The sequence below is a fragment of the Anabrus simplex genome, chromosome 10 (assembly GCF_040414725.1).
Source record: "Anabrus simplex isolate iqAnaSimp1 chromosome 10, ASM4041472v1, whole genome shotgun sequence".
Lineage (NCBI taxonomy): Eukaryota > Metazoa > Arthropoda > Insecta > Orthoptera > Tettigoniidae > Anabrus > Anabrus simplex.
Genome location: NC_090274.1, coordinates 44,434,738 through 44,454,671, shown reverse-complemented (window position 1 = coordinate 44,454,671; position 19,934 = coordinate 44,434,738). Strand labels below are relative to the sequence as shown.

Below are 19,934 nucleotides of genomic sequence, written 5' to 3'. Positions count from 1 at the left end.
AAGATACAGTTCCTTGAAAAACGCGTGATCGAGGATTTGGCGTTGATGGGACTGAAATTTCTGGATGGTTGATCCGGGAAATTGTGTCTTCGAGGAACGGATAATGCGGGATTTTTAGAATGTGATTTAATTAGGATGCTCATGGAGCCACATAATTTGAACGAATAATATGGGAAAACGTAGTTTCCGGGAACATATAATCGAGATTCTACTGTATTAAAAGGTGTGAAAAACACAAGAGAACGAATATGAAAACCTTTTTTGCTGGGGATGATGAGGAATGGATAATGCGGGATTTTTAGAACGTGATTTAATCAGGATGCTCATGGAACCACATAATTTGAATGAATAATATGGGAAAACGTAGTTTCCGGAAACATATAATCGAGATTCTACTGTATTAAAAGGTGTGAAAAACACAAGAGAACAAATATGAAAACCTTTTCTGCTGGGGATGATAAAATAACAAGTACCGGTACACTGAAAGGTGTGAAAAACACCAGACAACAAATATAAAAACTTGTGCACAGGGGCTAACAAAAATATCGAAATATTATTGCAGATCACATACAATTTACCTGTCTCGGTAGCATTATTAATGGAAGTAATGAAATGAACCATGAAATTAATAACAGACTAAGTAAAGGAACAACATTTAATCATCAAATCGGAGAGCTTTTATGGGATGACCAAGTACCCAAGAGAACGAAATTAACATTATATAAACAGTATTTCATGTCAATTGTAACACAGGACTAGAAACGCTGGTAACTAATAAAAGACAGAAGTAAGATCCAAGCTGTAGAAATTACATTTTTAAGAGCATCGGTTAAAAAGACAAGAAGAGATAGAATTCAAAATATTAAAATCAGAGAAGAGCTAAATATAGAACCGTTAGTACAGAAAGCAAGACTGAGATGGTTCAGACATGTAAAAGAATGGGAAAGGAACGGGCAGCAAGAAGGGAATTGGAAAGAGAAGTTAAGTGAAAGAGACTAGTTGGAAGACCGAGGAAGAAGGTGGATGGATCAGATTTGGAAGGACATTAGAGAACCTGGATTGGATGTGGCGGAAGTAATGGAGCAGGAAAGGTGGAAGGAAAGAAAGGAGTGGAGGAGGCTTGTTAACCACACCCGAACGACTGGAGTGGGACGATGATGATGATGATGATGATGATGATGATGATGATGATGATGATGATATCCTTTCTAAAACAAATGTTAATAGGAGTCTTCTATTTCTGAGCAGTGGGTTATTTATTTAAAACATTATTTACTGGTCACACTCTTAGACGAATTGAAAGTGTAACCTCTGCAATTGCGAGAAATGACTTTGGCCGCCATTTTGAATCGAACAATCATTTCGACCAACTTGAGTGATCGAGTCAAAACTCGAAGGTGCGATTTTCAATATTTGCGACCTCTGTCCACTTTCCGGCTGATCTTGTCTTCATTATTAAGGAATTTTACAACATTTTCCGTATCCATAACTAGGCATTACGTGACAAATATGCACCATGCTAGTCAATTTCACACAATATTATGTTCCTAATCCAGATACAGGCTACCGTATCACGCGAGAAATATTAGCTATAGTTGGGCCCACGAGAGTTAGAGTCGTGACGTTTAATGCGACCAGTGAGTAAAAGTTTGCTCGAGAATGGTGTTGCTATGGCATTGATAACAGTTGCCACATTTAAGGATGCTATTCGCCACATGATTTGGCTTCTCTCAGTCGCTTTTGTGATATTATTCAGAGTGGTAGTGTGTTAGCTGTGTTAGTTGTTGGTTTATGTAATTATTTACGTGTTGGTTTACATAATATTATTTTTGCTCTTAGTTTATTTTCTTACAAGTATGCCAGTGGCTAGTTGTACAGTTTTATTCTCTAATTAATATGTGTATTTGTTGAGATTACTGTCGATTTAGTGATTTTGATAATCTCATATTTATCGGCAATGACGTGTTCTTTTTTAAATGCTGGAATTGTTAGCATGAGCGTAGTAACAGGTCAGATTTTATTGCATTGCATTGCATTAAGGCCTACATATTTGATTAAATATTCAGTCTGTATGAAAGGGTGATATGCCGCAGATGGAAGTAACTATGACAATGCAGCCTACTTCATAGTTACTGCTTTCGCCGCTTAAATGTCAGACTCCAACTCTCGTGAGCCCAGCTATACACTTCACTGTATCACTCATCACAAAATACTTTTCTACCTTCTGAATGGTGTTGTATGTCCGGCACTCCCTTCTCGCTCCGTCAGCCAGCTGCACGCGCGCCTGTGTATCATTCTGCTAGCTTCGACGCGCAGCCCTCAGTGCGCGTGCCTGACCATCGAGTGTACTATAAATAGGAGCTCCCTGCCTACTCACTTGCCCACTTGCCCGGTGTCCAGCTCCAGAATACACCCTACGTCGAGCACGGAGGCTACTCCTCTTGAAAATGTGCTTCGACCAGGTGGACTGAATTTCTGGCAGTACGAGGTTTCACCTCTGGTCACCGCTCCCTTACCTGTTTCCACTGCCTATGTTCCGTAATTCTTTTACAAGCCTTTTTCATTCCCTAATTTACGCAAGCTCCCTTAGTTTCGCTAGGTGGAATTTCTTCAATCAATTGAACTTGCTTTTTAGGAATTCAGGCACTTCAACAAACAAGGACTCTCAAAGACATTTATGTTAGTGTGCCAGATAGTTCTCGACTATCAACGTGTCAATTCACAAAGACTATCTTTTCAAGATAGGAGTGTATATAAAGACTGTAAACCTGTACATATTGTATAAAGACAAACTTTTCTCAAGATTCAATATTCCTTTTTGCTTCAAAATAAATTTCAGTTATTTGTGTAAATATCATAAAGTGAAGCAATAAAAGTTGTGTTTTGTAAACTTCAACCTTGGTTACAACACAACTCTATGGCGACGAGGTAAAAACGCAACAACCTACAATTCTTCGACCCCAGTTGCCAACTCTATGGAGACGAGGTAAAAAAGCAACAAACTACACGTCATCGACCCCAATCGCCAACTCTATAGCAACGAGGTAAACACGACACTACAATTCACCAGGCCCAGTTGTCAACTCTACGGCGACGTGCTAAACAACAACGACACTCCAACCAGTTCTGACACACGGCTTACCTTACTCTTTCTTGCACACGTCTCGCAATGGCTACTGCGGAACAACTCGCTACGGTCTTCCAAGCCTTACAGCAGCAACAACAACAGTTTATGCAACAACAACAGGCAGCATTACTTCAGGCTATTCAAGCTATTTCTGTCTCTACACAGCCCTCAGCTATTCCTCCGTTCTCTGCTTTTGATCCGGCTAAGGAAGAATGGTCAGTTTATTTAGCCCGTTTACAACAGCATTTCATCTGCCATTCTGTCACAGATGATCAACGCCGCCGCGCACTATTTCTTAGTTCGGTTGGCAATGCTACGTGTGAATTACTACGTAAATTAAGTCCGGAAGAACACTTATCTGAGGTACCCTTCCCGCAGCTCTTGGCCCGTCTCACGGAACACTATGCCAAAGCTCCTCACATAGTGGCTGCTCGCTATAAATTTTTTCAGAGCAGAAAGCAACCCCATCAGACACATACTGAATGGATAACTGAATTGCGTGGTCTAGCTAAACCCTGCCAGTTCATCTGCTCCAAGGACGGTTGTGGTTCATCCTACACTGATTCTCTCATTCGGGACATGATAATTTTACATACTCCTGAAGACAAAATACGTTTTGACGCTGTCAAGCAGAGTAACCCTTCTTTAGAAGACGTCCAGCGTATTGCTACGGTTTATGAGCTTACTACCAAGACTGCTGCAGCCATAGCTTCTCCACACGAAGTTGCACAAGTCTCGCCTCAGGCCCGCAAGTCCTCTGCTACAGTGAACCGTACGGATAAGGCGCTCTCCACCAAGCATTCTCGCCAGGTTCCCTCTCGTAATGCTACACGGAAGCCCAATTCTAAAAGCACCTCGAAACTCCTGCCTTCCTGCCGAGGTTGTTTCAAGCATCATGAACGTCGTGACTGTCGTTTTTTCAAAGCTACTTGTGAACGATGTAATAAACTTGGACACATTAAGACTGTCTGTCAAAGTTCGCTCCGCCCTGCTAAGACTACTGCAGCACGCCGGAAGCATATACAGCCCCGCCAAGACATGGAAGTTGATCAGATCAATCTTATTCTTCCAACAAAGGATTCTCACAAAATCATCATTCCTCTCTCATTCTCTGATCGATCTGTCGATTTTCAATTAGACACTGGATCCCCTGTCTCTATTATTAACCTGACTACCTACCACAACTTAGGTTCACCTTCATGCTCTCCAGCTGACATCCAGCTCGTGACATTTAACAAGAAGAAAATTGACATCAAAGGTCAAATCAAGCTTCAGGCTAGTTATATAGGAATTCAGAAGGCCATTCCTCTTCTCGTAGTTAACAACTACACTGCATCAAACATTATGGGCATGGATCTATTTAACTTATTTGGTTTCCAGATACATGACAACATTAACGTCGTATCTACATTGCATCCTACTTCTGACGTTACCGCTCTCCTAGCGCAGTTTCCTGAAGTCTTCGACTCTCAGCTCGGAACAGCAAAAGACTATACAGCTCACATATAGCTGAAATCCGGAGCTAAGCCTCGCTTCATCAAAGCTCGTCCAGTACCCCTAGCACTTCAAGACCAGGTCACGAAAGAATTAGAAAGATGGATACAAACTGGAATTGTTGTACCAGTTACTTCTAGTCAATGGGCTACTCCACTCGTGGTAATCAAGAAACCTGATGGTAATGTTCGACTTTGTGGCGATTTTCGATCTACAGTCAACGCACAACTCGACACAGATATCTTTCCTATTCCACGTCCAGAAGACTTATTCCGTCGTCTCTCTGGTGGACAATTCTTCTCTCGAGTTGATCTTAAAGAAGCATATCTCCAGCTACTTTTAGACGAAGAATCTAAGAAATTTCTCACACTCAACACTCCTCTCGGACTGCTCCAGCTCCAGCGGCTCCCATTCGGTGTTTCATCCTCAGCGGCTATTTTTCAGCGCTATTTGGCTCAACTCACCGCCTCCATTCCCGGTTGTGCTAACTACCTGGATGATATTATTGTTACTGGAAAAGATCATCAGGAACATCTAACCAATCTCCGCCTTCTTCTCCAGAAATTGAAAGACAATGGACTACGAGCGAATCTCGCTAAATGTACCTTCTTTCAGCCTCAAGTTCACTACCTAGGACATATACTTGATAAGAATGGAATTCGTCCTAGTACACAGAATGTCTCAGCGATAGTAAACATGCCTGCACCTCAGAACCTCAAGCAGCTTCAGTCCTTCATAGGCAAAGCGAACTATTATAATAAGTTCATTCCCCGCTTCGCTACAGTGGCAGCTCCATTAAACGCTCTACGTAAAAAAGGTGTTAAGTTTCAGTGGACTCCGCAATGCCAACAGGCATGGAAAACAATCAACAACGCCTTAATTCAAGCTATACAACTCACTCATTTTCAGCCCGACAAGATCATCACGCTAGCTACTGACGCTTCAGACTACGGTGTCGGTGCCGTTCTCTCCCAGAAGGATCGTCATGGACAAGAACGCCCCATCGCCTTCGCTTCGAAAACACTTAATGACCATCAACGTCGATACTCACAGATAGAGAAAGAAGCTTTAGCCATCATCTTTGGTATTCGCCGTTTCAATGAATATCTCTATGGCAACCATTTCCTGATCATTACCGATCATAAGCCTCTCGTACACTTATTCCATCCTGGTAATAAGATCCCAGAGAATTCCCTCAGAAAGCTTCAAAGATGGTCCATGTTCCTTTCTGATTATTCCTATCAGATTGTATATCGAGCCACATCCCAGCATTGTAATGCTGATGCCCTCTCCCGCTTACCCGTTGGTCCTGATACTGCCTTCGATTCTCAAGAATCTGAATGTCTTCAGTTGGACATAGAACTTGAAGATACTGTATCCAGTTTTCCTATTGATGCTACCTGCATAGCTAAAGCTACGGATAAGGACAGTACACTTGCTACTGTACGTACTTACATCCGCAACGGTTGGCCTCTTCAGAGCACACTTCCTGCCCACCTGGCACCTTATCATCGTATGCAGCATCGTCTCACGACTCGTGCCGGAGTTGTATTACTAGAAGCAGGCACCATCTTCCGAGTGGTTATCCCACTTAGCCTACAGAAACAAGTTCTCGAATTATTACACCAAAGCCATTGGGGTATCTCCAGAACAAAGCAACTCGCCCGTCAACACTGCTACTGGCCCGGTATTGATGCCGCCATCGAAAAGCTAATACGTCATTGTGAGCAATGTCAAACGAATCAGAACGCCCCGTCTTCTGATCTTGCTTCATGGCCTCCTGCTACTACTCCATGGGAACGAGTTCACATCGATTTCGCAGGTCCTTTCCTCAATTCCATGTGGTTAATAGTCATCGATTCACTGTCAAACTTTCCATATGTCGTGGATATGCATTCGACTACTACAACCGAAGCTACCATTCGTGCTCTCCAGAAAATCTTTACTACAGAAGGTTTACCGCAAGTACTCATTTCAGACAACGGACCTCAATTTACAGCTACTGCTTTTCAGAACTTTTGTACACATAATGGCATTCGTCATATCCTAGCACCACCTTTTCACCCTCAATCTAATGGTGAAGCTGAACGCTTCGTACAGACATTTAAAAGAAGTATGAAGAAAGCTGTCTCTTCAGGCTTAACTAAAGACCAAGCCTTGCTCCAACTCTTAAACAACTACAGAACTCTACCCGGCGCTGATAATATCACTCCTGCACAGAAGCTCCATGGACGACCTCACAGAACTTTACTTTCTCTGTTACAGCCTCTTCCGGCCCAGCATAAGACATCACCAACGAAGTTCTCCCTCAACGACAAGGTCTACACCAGGACATTCAAATCCAACCCACTCTGGATACCTGGAGTCATCTGCAGATCTTTGGGTCATCGTCTATACGAGATACAGACTACGGAGAAACGTATCTGCCGCCATCAAGATCAGATACGTCTGCGCTACCGCCCCTGTCCAGCTATTGATGCTATTGCTAAACCAGATAAATCTATTGCTGAACGCGCTTAGATCATTTAATAACAATGGGTTCCTTTCAGGACGAGACAGCGCCACTCCGCCCTGTTCCAGCTCCGGACAATACAACAGAGAAATCAGCAGCTCCGCCCCAGCATCGCAGTCGCCGCCAGCGCCGCCGCCGTTTCACGCCGTACCGGCGTATTTAGGAGGGGAGGGTGTTGTATGTCCGGCACTCCCTTCTCGCTCCGTCAGCCAGCTGCACGCGCGCCTGTGTATCATTCTGCTAGCTTCGACGCGCAGCCCTCAGTGCGCGTGCCTGACCATCGAGTGTACTATAAATAGGAGCTCCCTGCCTACTCACTTGCCCACTTGCCCGGTGTCCAGCTCCAGAATACACCCTACGTCGAGCACGGAGGCTACTCCTCTTGAAAATGTGCTTCGACCAGGTGGACTGAATTTCTGGCAGTACGAGGTTTCACCTCTGGTCACCGCTCCCTTACCTGTTTCCACTGCCTATGTTCCGTAATTCTTTTACAAGCCTTTTTCATTCCCTAATTTACGCAAGCTCCCTTAGTTTCGCTAGGTGGAATTTCTTCAATCAATTGAACTTGCTTTTTAGGAATTCAGGCACTTCAACAAACAAGGACTCTCAAAGACATTTATGTTAGTGTGCCAGATAGTTCTCGACTATCAACGTGTCAATTCACAAAGACTATCTTTTCAAGATAGGAGTGTATATAAAGACTGTAAACCTGTACATATTGTATAAAGACAAACTTTTCTCAAGATTCAATATTCCTTTTTGCTTCAAAATAAATTTCAGTTATTTGTGTAAATATCATAAAGTGAAGCAATAAAAGTTGTGTTTTGTAAACTTCAACCTTGGTTACAACAAATGGAACGGAAATACAAGCACAAAGAGGCTCACTTTGCTATTCAGCAATCTTGCTGATAACAGGCAAGCAAAACTGAACGTTCCTGAGGCTAACGGCTTGCTCCCTGAAAGTGCAACTTATCCTTTGAAGTTCAGGAAGTCCTTTTCCCGTAATCACGCAACTATGGCGAGGGCTCTTACCTGAGTTGGAAATCAGATTTCTTTCAGAAGGGATGACAAATACAGTAACATTTTCCGGTCTAGGAAAAATGTGATCATACTAAGCACTAATAGCGAAAATTTGTTACGCGATAAGCAAGGTATTTTTAATATAGATTTAATACGATGAGAATCGGGGCTTCAAATTTACGACGTGCTAAGCAGTAAAATGTTTTAATGAGGAACGCACTAACGAGGTTTCACTGTAGAAAAATTTCCTCTCAGAAATATTCTCTCTAGTAGCTGCTCAAAGGAGAAGGGCGTGGAGGACAGAATACCTGCTACCTATACAGCTTTTGGATATCTTACACATCGGGTCTTCTTGAAAAAAGAGCTAAGGATATATCCAAAATTGATGGTGTATCAAGCAGTTGCCGTCTCCACCCTGCTCTATGAATGTGAAACCTGGGCCCTATTTCACCATGATGTGAAGAAACTAGAACGATTCCATCAACAGAAGCTTATATTTTGAACACCAAATAGGATGACTGCATTCCAAGCACAACCGTTCTACATAGACCAAAGATGAACAGTATAGAGTCCACTGTCATCGGTCACCAACTCAGATGGATTGGGCTTGTCCAGTGCATGAAAGATGGCAGACTTCCTCAAAAATTTCTGTATAGTGAAATCAGTACAGGCTGGAGACCTAATCATGTCCATCTGAAGCGCTATTGAGATCAGCTAATAATGTTATTTGCTTTACGTCCCACTAACTACTTTTACAGTTTTCGGAGGTCAGATTAAGAAGACCTTCAGGAGCTCTGATATTGATCCAAGTACTTGGTATATCATTACAGAAGACCGCACTCGCTGGCACACACTACTGCAGCTGCTGCTGCATAATTTGAGCATGAACATCATAGACAGGAAGTAGAAAAACGTCAGAGGCACCAACAACACCAGGCTCAACCAGACCTCCACCCTTTGTAAGGTGCAACTAATGTGGTTGTATGCTTCATGCTAGGATTGATCGCATTAGCCATCAAAGGCATCTGCATCCTTGAATTCAAATATTGGAAGAATTGGAGAGATATGAATACCCTGTTACAACCATCAGCTGCCAACATTGACGATAGATTGGACTAGGAAACTTAAGTGCTTAATATAGAAAAAACAGTATATCCAGAAATGGTGTAACTTTTTTTTTTTTTTTTTTTACAATGATTATGCACTTTCAAGTAAATGTGAATCATCTCTGTGTTCCAGATTAAGCGATCTCAGATCAGAAAAGGGATGGTAATGGTATCACCAGCTTTGAATCCTACTGCCTGTTGGGAATTTGAAGGCGAGATCCTAGTACTTCACCATCCGACGACGATCAGTTCCCGTTATCAGGCGATGGGTAAATAACCTTTTCTTACTGCTCTTATAAAGAAATGTTTCCTTCACTTAACTGGTTATCATATACATCATTGCTTGATTGCAGTTCACTGTGGCAGTATCCGTCAGACTGCATCCATCCTCTCCATGTCCAAAGAATGTCTTCGTACAGGCGATAAGGCTCTTGTTCACTTCCGGTTCATTAAACATCCAGAATACATCAAACCTGGCCAGAGAATGGTAAGTGTGTATGTTACATTATCTAATTTCTGAAAACTTCAGAGGAAAGGACAGTTCACCATCCCTTAAGACTAAGGCCAAAATATATTGCCTCCTCACAAAGCTGAGAATCAGCTCTTGTAATGTGACTCTGTATTGGAAGACCAAATGTTTTTGCTACCTGTTTGCCATAGCACTGACACAGAGAGGTCTTATGGCAATGTTGGGAAGGAAGTGACCATGGCCTTAATTAAGTTATATTGTGCTCCCCCCCTCCCCCAGCATTTGCTTGGCGTGAAAATTGGAAACCACCGGAAACTATCTTCAGGGCTTCTGATAGTGGGGTGTGAACAGCAATCCAGTTTTTGATGATCATACTTCTGAGAGAACATCTAGGATCCATAGACACTACTGATGCATTATCAGATAGGGACGTTAAACATCCCATCAACATCAGTTACATGAAGGAGCGTGCACTAAGTGGAGTTACATGCGACAGGCAGATGCTGGTAAAATCGAGAGGCAAGGTATATAAATCTCTCATCCATCGTGCTTTTCTGTGTGACTCTAAATGTTAGACCGGGAAAAAGAAGCATACTCAACAACTGCACATGATGGAGGTGCAATTACTGCAGTGGTCTGCTGGCATAACATTGAAGGCATGGCTCCAAAATCATATTGCCAACTCTCCTGATTTAGTGGAAGACTCCCAGTGTTTTACATTGCTTCCCAACCTCCTGATCTCCTGATTTTAAGTCAATGACTGCAAAACTTAAAATATGTTTTGAAACTCCCACCATTTCAGGATGTTTCTTTAATGGCTTTAATGGCTGAGGAATTATTATAGGCCAAAAGCAGTTTCCGTCCTCTTTAGTGCTAGTCTTACTGAGAGGAGTTTGAGAAGTCCATATTGGAGATGACGACTCATAACCCACCAAATGGTACTGTTGTGTACTTTCATCATATGACTGCTCAAATTTCTTCTGCATCTCAACAGCACCCACAAACGATTATACAAGATTGGCTTTTACCCACAGCTCCGCCCCGCGTGTAAGTGTTTGTCCTGCCATGGTTTAGTGAATACGATTTTTCAAGCCATATAAAATTGCAGGCTTATATGCTTGAATTTTGTGTGGATTTTCTGCCATATCTTTCATTTACTAAAGTAGTTTGTTTCCAACAGGTGTTCCGTGAAGGCCGTACGAAAGCAGTCGGCAATGTGGTGCGACTCATTCCTCAGGCTCACCCGGGAGCACAGGTGTCACGCTCCAAACCTAACAAGATGCAGTCGAAGCAGGCGAGCTGTAACTTGCAGATGCAGTCTTCTCCTGGACTGCCACAGCCAGTAAAACAGGTAAGACTACATCGTATGTGGCTCTCTCCCTTATGGTTTACAATCTAAATGTACTTATCTGGACTGAATGGCTTAGATGATTGAACGCTGGTTTTCTGAACCCAAGTTGATGAGTTTGATTGTAGCTGTCTGATAGATTTTACTAAATGCCACCACAATCCTCTATTTTTAAATAGCTCTTTGGTCTCGTTTAGTTCTATACCTCTTATCTCTAAATCATTATAAACTGAGTCTAAACATCATCGTCTTGGTCTCCTTCTACATCTCTCACATTTCATGGCCAAGTCTATTATTCTTCTAGGTAACCTATCCTCAGCTGCCTTGGTAGCGAAATGCAAGGAATGGAATTTGAATTACATTTTCCAAAAAACTTGCAGTAATTAATGAATCTTCAAAAAAGCCATGGATCACGAAGGGTATACGGATCTCAAGTCAAAAATGTAAATTACTAAGTAGATTAGCACAGCAGAGTTGTGACCAGGTTTTTTGTAAGTATGTTAAAAACTACAAATCAGTCTATCGAAGAGTTCTTAGGATGGCTAAGATAATGCACAATAACAAGAAAGTTAAAGAGTCGTGCAATAAATCACGAACCATATGGAAGGTAATCAAGGGAGAAACCAACAGACATGCAGTTGGAAATAAAGTTGCTGCCATAAAAAAATGATAAGGGAATACAAATGAATGACCCTCATCATTTAGCTAATTATATAAATGATTTCTTTCTATCCCTACCATACAAACTTGAAAATGCAAATAAATCAGATGTATTACCAGAACTCCCAACCTTTGTGCAAAACTCTATGCAGTTAACTCCAGTAACAGAACTGGAAGTTTTTAAAATCATACAATCTTTGAAGAACAAAACTTCCACAGGTGTAGATGAAGTTCCCACAAAACTCATTAAAAAATGTGCTCCCTATCTGGTACAGCCTTTAACTTATCTCATCAATGAATCATTTTCTAGTGGTCAGTTTCCTGATCTCCTAAAAATAGCTAAAGTTATTCCAGTCTTTAAAAGTGGAAACTTACATGATTTACATAACTACAGACCAATATCAATACTTACTGTTATTTCAAAAATATTTGAATGTGCTATGAAAGATCAGCTTACTAAATTTTTAATCAAATATAACTTGTTAAATAATGCACAACATGGGTTCAGACCTGGCAGAAGTACTTTGTCTGCTTTATCACATTTTACACAGTTGGTCGTAAATGCTCTTGACAATGATGAAACTGTAATAGGACTATTTCTTGACCTTTCAAAGGCATTTGATACTGTTGATCATGAAATATTGTTGCACAAATTATATCAGATTGGAGTTAGAGGAATTGTTAATGACTGGTTTAGATCATACCTGAATAAACGATCCCAGTTTGTTGAAATTACACATTGTAACAGTAAAGGGCATAATGAGACATATCACTCTCACGTAAAAAGCATAGATTTAGGTATTCCGCAGGGTAGTATTTTTGGGCCTGTTCTTTTCGTGATCTATGTGAATGATCTTCCTCACAATAATCAAGTAGAAACAGCAGTTCTGTATGCTGATGATACAAACATAATTATTAATAATCCTGACCCTACGTCTATAGAAACTACAGCAAATACAGTCCTGTCTAGGTTAGAATCATAGTTCAGGAAAAACAAATTAACATTGAACTTTAAAAAGACCCAATACATGGAATTCAAGGCATCTAACTACCATGACAAAACTGCAAAAAAACACAACCTTATATTAAATGCAAATGCAATTGAAAATACGTTGACCACAAAATTTTTAGGTGTCCATATAGATGAAAAATTAAGATGGGATTGTCATATTAAAAAAATAGGGAAGTCTCTGAGTTCTGTTTGTTTTGCCTTAAGGATTTTGTCTAATAGTTGTAGTGAAGAATATGTTAGAATGGCATATTTTGGATATTTCCATTCAGTCATCACTTATGCTATTGGTCTCTGGGGCTGTTACAAATCAAATCTTGATGTTATTTTTCGAATACAGAAACGAGCTATCAGAATTATATTGAGACGTAACAGGTTAGATCATTGCAGACCATTATTTAAGAGACTAAGGATACTCCCAGTACCAAGTATATACATCATGCAATGCATTCTACACGTGAAAAAAAATATTGATCACTTCAGAAAGAATTTTGACAATCACAATTACCAGACGCGAACAAGAAATAATATTTTTATCGAACACAAGAGTAAAACCATTGCCTTGAGACATGTAGACTCTGTTGGAATCAGATTGTATAATAAGCTTCCAAATACGATTAAAGATATTAGTCCCGTCAGTTCATTTACCACAGCTTTAAAAAATCTCCTGCTGAGTAGCTGCTTCTACAGTACAGAAGAATACATGATGAAGTGCTGGTAATGATGCTACTACTTATTAACTTGTAATCTAGTATATAGCCTTAAAAATATGTTAATGTCACATTGACTATGTTCACATTATTAACACCACACCAATATATTTTTATTTTGTCTTGTAAATATTGGTTATTAATATTATTTAAAAAAATTAAGATGTGCTGTCCTAACATTGAGGTATGTGGTGTTTCTGTTCTTCTTTTTCAAAATGTTCATTGTTGTGCATATATTATTGTTAGTATTAGGAAATCACTTGACAACTCCTATACTGTTGGCATATTTCAAAATATGTAATTGTACAGTCTATGGAAGCTAAATAAATAAATGAATGAATGAATGAAACAAGGCGCAGCAGTTGACACATGGAATATTCATAGCACCTAGATGGTGCTCAGATATGATAGATTCTTCTAGTTAAGGATTTCTGAAAGACAGATTAGCATACAGTACAGTAAACCTGCCCTGCAATAACTTTCAACATGTGTGTGTGCATCCTTCACACATTTTGCTGGCCTTCCTTGTGTAACAGTTCTAATAACAGGTAATGTGAACACAAGTCAATTCTTTTAGAATATGTTGGAAGCTCCAAGGGAACCGAGCATTGAACGGCTAAGCTGATTCAAACCTGCTAAATATCAGGCGATCACTGGATTTTCCCTTCCACTCTACTGTCTCAGGGCCTCTACCCAGCCATTGAATTAAGAATTAGAACAAATTTTAAGTCAGTTTATACAACCCAGTGCTCAAGTTTAAAAAAATGTATATCTTCCTCCTCCTTTCCCCTTATCTAGCTCATGCTAGGTCGGGGCATTTATGGCACTTCTCCACTTTTCTCTCTCCTTGCACAGTTCCTCTTCCAGCATTTTGTCCCAGTCCAGGTTTCTTCTTTTTGCACTCCTCTTTATTGAATCAATCCACCTTGTTCTGGGGCTCCCTCTTACTCTCTTTCCCCTCATACTTCATCTCTCATCATCAGCTTTGGTATTCTTTTCTTCTCCATCCTCTTTACCTGTCCAAACCATCTTAGTTTACCCCTATGAATTCTCTCATTTAGGTTTTCAATTCCGACCTCCTTTCTTGGATCTTCATTTCTCACTTTGTCTTTCTTTTGTCTTTCCTATCATACTTCTTAGGTATTTCATTTAATTTCGCTGGCCTGAATTCTACTCTAAATTTCTGAATTCTAAGTATGATATGGTACTTCTAAAAAGGTATATACAGTAGAACCTCGATAATTTGAAATTGATTAATTCAAAATCCTGCCTAATTCGAAGAAACTCTCGTTCCTGGAAACACGAAGTACGGTTTTGCTTGTTATTTAAATTGATTGATTTGGAATACGGATAATTCATAATTCGAAGAACAATGTCGATCCCATTACCGAAATTCAGACTTTTAATTCAAAACTGCTTTTACATTAAAAAAAAAAGTATTTTACAGAGTAATTTTAATCCAAAATTTATCCGCCTTGATGGAACGCGTCTTCCGGAACATTCAGGGGTAGCTTTCCGCACTTTCACTCACTTTGGTATGTCTGCAGTGTGTTTCATATTTGCTAAGTTTGAGGGAAATTGTAACTCTTTAGTATTCAGTGTTTTAAGGAATGCTACAATATTGTATCATGTAGCAGACAGTGTGCGGAGAAGCAGAATCCGTGAACACAGGCGACGCCAACAGTTGGCGAAAAAGTGTGGCTCATATAATCAATTTGTATGCACCGAGCAATATAGTAAATGCCGATAAAACTGCGTTGTTGTTTTGTTAATGCCGAGCCCAAACGGACTTGTGGTTTTAAAGCAGAAAAGTGACACTCGGGAAATAGTACAAGATACATTTCGGAAATATTTTTTCCATTGCATTTGAAAGGTTTAAACGGTGAATCAAGGTGATTGCATTCATTAATGGATCTTAGAATACTTTGTGATACGGCAAAGGTTGCCATTTCTGAATTACGAGAGAAGTGGCATTATGAGGTGAGTCTCATATACAGTAGAACCTCGATAATTCGAAATCGGTTAATTCAAAATCCCTCCTAATTCGAAGAAGCTCTCGTTCCCGGAAACATGAGATACGGTTTTGCATGTAATTTAAATTGTTTAATTCGAAGTACAATGTCAGCCGCATTACTGAAATTCAGACTTTAAATTCAAAATTTATCAGCGTCATGATAGAACGCATCTTCAGAACGTGCAGGGGTAGCTTTCTGCACTCACACTACAGTGTCTACAGTGTGCTTCATAATTGCTAAGTTCGAGTGAAATCGGAATTCTTTTCTATACAACATTTTAAGGAATGCCGTAATATCACGCAGCAGGCAGTGTGTGGAGAAACAGCATCCGTGAACACTGGCGATGCCGGCAGTTCCCGACAAAGCGTGGCTCATATAATCAATTCGTAGGCACCGAACAATATTGTCATTGCCAATGAAACTGCATTGCTTTCTTTTAATGCTGAGCCCAAACGGTCTTACGGTTTTAAAGGAGAGTGCCAGCCGGGAAATCGTACAAGGGTGGGAATCATTGTACTTTGTTGCATTGCACACGGAAGCGAGAGAATTCCTCCCCTCATCATAGGAAAGTTCGATAAGCCACAATGTTTTAAGGGCGTCGGGCACTTTTCATGTGAGTACAACGCATCTAAAAATGCAAATGGATGAGTAAACCAAAAAATAATGCATTTGCACAGGGGAGCCGGCATAGTTTATCTTCATCTTTGAATCGAGTGATTTTTCTTTCGTTTCGTGAGGTTATGTTTGTCAGTGATGTATCCAAGTGCATTATTTGAACATTGTAAATACACCTTGTTGGATTCATTTCAGATATAGTTTTTTCCATGGCATTTGAAAGGTTTAAACTGTAAATCAGGGTGATTGCATGTATTAATGGGTCTTAGAATACTTTGTGACCCGGCAAGTGTTTACATTTCTGAAGTACGAGAGTGGTGGGAAATCATACAAGGATAGAGTGACTATTGTGTTGTCATGCAGAAGGAAGCGAGAGACTTTCTCCCCTCGTCACAGGAAAGTTTGATTAGCTGCGATGTTGTAAGGGCATCGGGTACTTTCTGTGCAAGTACAGGGCATCTAAAATGCATACAGTACAGTAATCCAATGAATAAAGCACTTGCTCATGGGAGCCAGCATAGATTTCTCCTCGTCCTTGAATCGTGCTCTTTTTTCTTTCTTTCTTTCTTTCTTTCTTTCTTTCGTTCTTTCTTTCTTTCTTTCTTTCTTTCTTTCTTTCTTTCTTTCTTTCGTTATGAGAGGGTATGTTTGTCAGTGAGTTATCAAAATTATTTGAATACTCTAAATACACTTTCTTGGATGCATTTTGTAAATAGCTTTTTTCATGGCTTTTGAAAGGTATAAACTGTGAATCAAGGTTAACTGCATGCAGTAACGGGCCTTAGAATTTTTTGTAGCGCGGGAAGGGTGGGCACTTCTGAATTACAAATTGACGGTTAATTCGAAATCACGTAATTCGAAGTCCGATTTTTGAGTCCCAGTGACTTAGAATTAACGAGGTTTTACTGTAGCTGTGTATTACTCTCGATCTTCTAGCTTCCCTTCTTTTCTTAATAATTTACTTCAAATATTTTCTTTTCAGATATTCACTTCAAACCAAATTAAACAATAGGTCACTACATCCGGCTCCATGGCTAAATGGTTAGTGTGCTGGCCTTTGGTCGCAGGGGTCCCGGGTTCGATTCCCGACAAGGTCGGGAACTTTAACCATAATTGGTTAATTTCCTGGCACGCGGACTGGGTGTGTGTGTCGTCTTCATCATCATTTTATCCTCATCATGACGCGCAGGTCGCCTACGGACGTCAAATCAAAAGACCTGCCCCTGGTGAGCCGAAGTCCTCAGACACATCCCGGTACTAAAAGCCATACGCCATTTCATTTTTTCATCTGATGAAAAGGAATACCTATTCAAGTTACGAATGTTCCCCTTCAACAAACCATTACCCATATGACCATTGTACAAAACATAATTTATAAACCAGGTGGCTCGTATATACAGACAAGGAATGCCAACTCCCTGATCAACTCAGGAACATCTGGTTGCTGTAGGAGCGACGACATAGTTCGGCACCAACCGCAGCAGTTTTGAGGTGTCATTTGATTTCAGTTATAGATGTATTGTCGGACTTCAATAAAAAAATTTTAAATTTGGATTATAAATTGAGACGAGATTGTTTATTTTATTATTGGTTGTATGTGAGCATATGTTTTTTTTAAATTGGATTGTTGCTGAAGATGACCCAGTGTATATGGGTTCGAAACTAGTCCAGTTTTATAGGACACTATACAAGCTAATGGTATTGAATAGGTGGACCCTTCTCTACCTTTTGATAGTGATCAGTTGTCAATACAGACCATAATGAAATTCATAACTTATGACCAGATTGTAGCAGCGATCAACGAAGCACGAGGTCCATAAAAATGAGAATTCTCATAGCCCATCACCTACGGTCGACCGAGAAACTACAAGAATTCTTGGAGCTCGTTGCCTGTGTGTTAAGATTTTGAACAGTGATCAGCACTAGTTTTTAAAACTAATGGTATTGAATAGGTGGACCCTTCTCTAACCTTTGATAGTGATCAGTTGTCAATAGGGACCATAATGAAATTAATAACTTATGAGAAGTGCCATGGCGGGAAATCGTACCAGGATAGACTCACTGTACAGTGTTGTAATACAAATGGAAGCAAGAGACTTTCTCCCCTCATCATAGTAAAGTTTGATAAGCCACAATGTTTTAAGGGCATCGGGTACTTTCCGTGCAAGTACAGGGCATCTAAAATGCATATATCCATTGAATAAATCACTTGCACAGGGGAGCCAGCATAGATTTCTGCTCGTCTTTGAATCATGCTTTCTTTCTTTCTTTCTTTCTTTCCTTCTTTCTTTCTTTCTTTCTTTCTTTTGTTGCATGAGGTTATGTTTGTCACTGAGTTATCCAAGTGCATTATTTGAATGCTGTAAATGCACCTTGTTGGATACATTTTGGAAGGGTTTTTTTCTTTTTTTCATGGCATTTGAAAGGTTTAAACTGTGATTCAAGGTTAATTGCATGCAGTAATGGGTCTTAGAATATTTTGTGACGTGGCAAGGGTTTATAAGATGTACAATATTAAAGGGAAGGATCCACCTTTCAATACTCCGTTGTAAAAAGTAGTTACAACCTGTTTAATGGGACCGGTTTCAACACATTTAGAGTGTCATCATCAGCCAATTAGCGAAGATCTTAAAAATAACTAACATATTAAACACAGGCAAAATATTAACATTGTATCACATCGTGGCAATTCAGTTAATGTTCAAAAACTGAATTGCCACGATGTGATACAATGTTAATATTTTGCCTGTGTTTAATATGTTAGTTATTTTTAAGATCTTCGCTAATTGGCTGATGATGACACTCTAAATGTGTTGAAACCGGTCCCATTAAACAGGTTGTAACTACTTTTTACTACGGAGTATTGAAAGGTGGATCCTTCCCTTTAATATTGTACATCTTATTTTCTCTATTCAATACGGAACAATCATGAAGTTTTTAACTTTAAAAGTGGCAAGGGTTGGCATTTCTGAACTGCGAGTTGGCAGTTAATTTGAAATTACGTAATTTGAATCCGATTTTTGCATCCCAACGACTTCGAATCAACAGGTTTAACTGTATTTGTATTAATATTAAAATCCAGAGTTTTAATTTAAGGAAATAATAATGAACTCTATTCAGTGGTTGTTACAAAATTAATGAATGAATTAATTAATTAAATATGGTACTTCGGGAAACAATTTTATTTTTATGAAGTCCTGGAATTTGGATTTGAAGAGTGAGCCATTTCCCAAGGTCTTATGGCTTACTGAATTCCTGCAGTTATTTGTTTTTTAGGATTTATTATAGAAAATATGCTTTTCTGTTGTAAAAATTGCAAGAACTTCTTGTTTCAGCTGTCCACAGTTGGCAATACAGATTCAGATTCACCATTTGAGGTGGCTCCCGATAAGCGAGAAAACATGGCCCAGAGATCGGGACGAAAGAGTCGAGGTCGAAGAGGAGGCCGGGGGCGCTCTACAGGGACGAGCAGTACGCCGTCGGGTGACCAACAACGCAGCAATAAAGTGTAACCAAAAGAACTATTCTCAAGACGTTATTTTTAGAACTATTAAAAACTTGTCGTGTTGTGACATCCAGAAAAATAAAGAAATGGGAATGTTTGAAGGTTATACGCTCTCTTCTTCTTTAGTGTACTGGAAAAACAAATCATCTGCAGTTTTTAAGAATCTTAGTGTGTTCCTTTCTTGCCAGTGGAATACAAAAGTGAGAGAAAGCTTTCTTAGGAAGCTCTAACTGCACGACTTGCAAGTACAAATATTTATTATGACATTTTGGAATGTACAGAATTGGTTTGGTGTTGTTTATTTCTTGAATGCACTTTTTAAAACATAAGGGACTGCAGTTTTT

The 19,934-nt window shown here is 39.9% G+C and overlaps 1 protein-coding gene across 6 annotated transcripts in view; it reads left to right on the top strand.

Moving 5' to 3' along the window:
* Positions 1-19,696, top strand: part of GTPBP1 (GTP-binding protein 1) — a 79,004-nt gene extending 59,308 nt beyond the window's left edge. For all 6 annotated transcript variants that reach the window (XM_067155063.2, XM_067155060.2, XM_067155058.2 and 3 more), the window contains exons 10-13: positions 9,393-9,528; positions 9,613-9,746; positions 10,909-11,079; positions 19,421-19,696. In XM_067155063.2, the coding sequence (XP_067011164.1) occupies positions 9,393-9,528; positions 9,613-9,746; positions 10,909-11,079; positions 19,421-19,597 (618 nt within the window). In that variant the 3' untranslated portion in view covers positions 19,598-19,696. The remainder of the gene's footprint in view (positions 1-9,392; positions 9,529-9,612; positions 9,747-10,908; positions 11,080-19,420) is intronic.
* Positions 19,697-19,934: the final 238 nt, after the last annotated feature.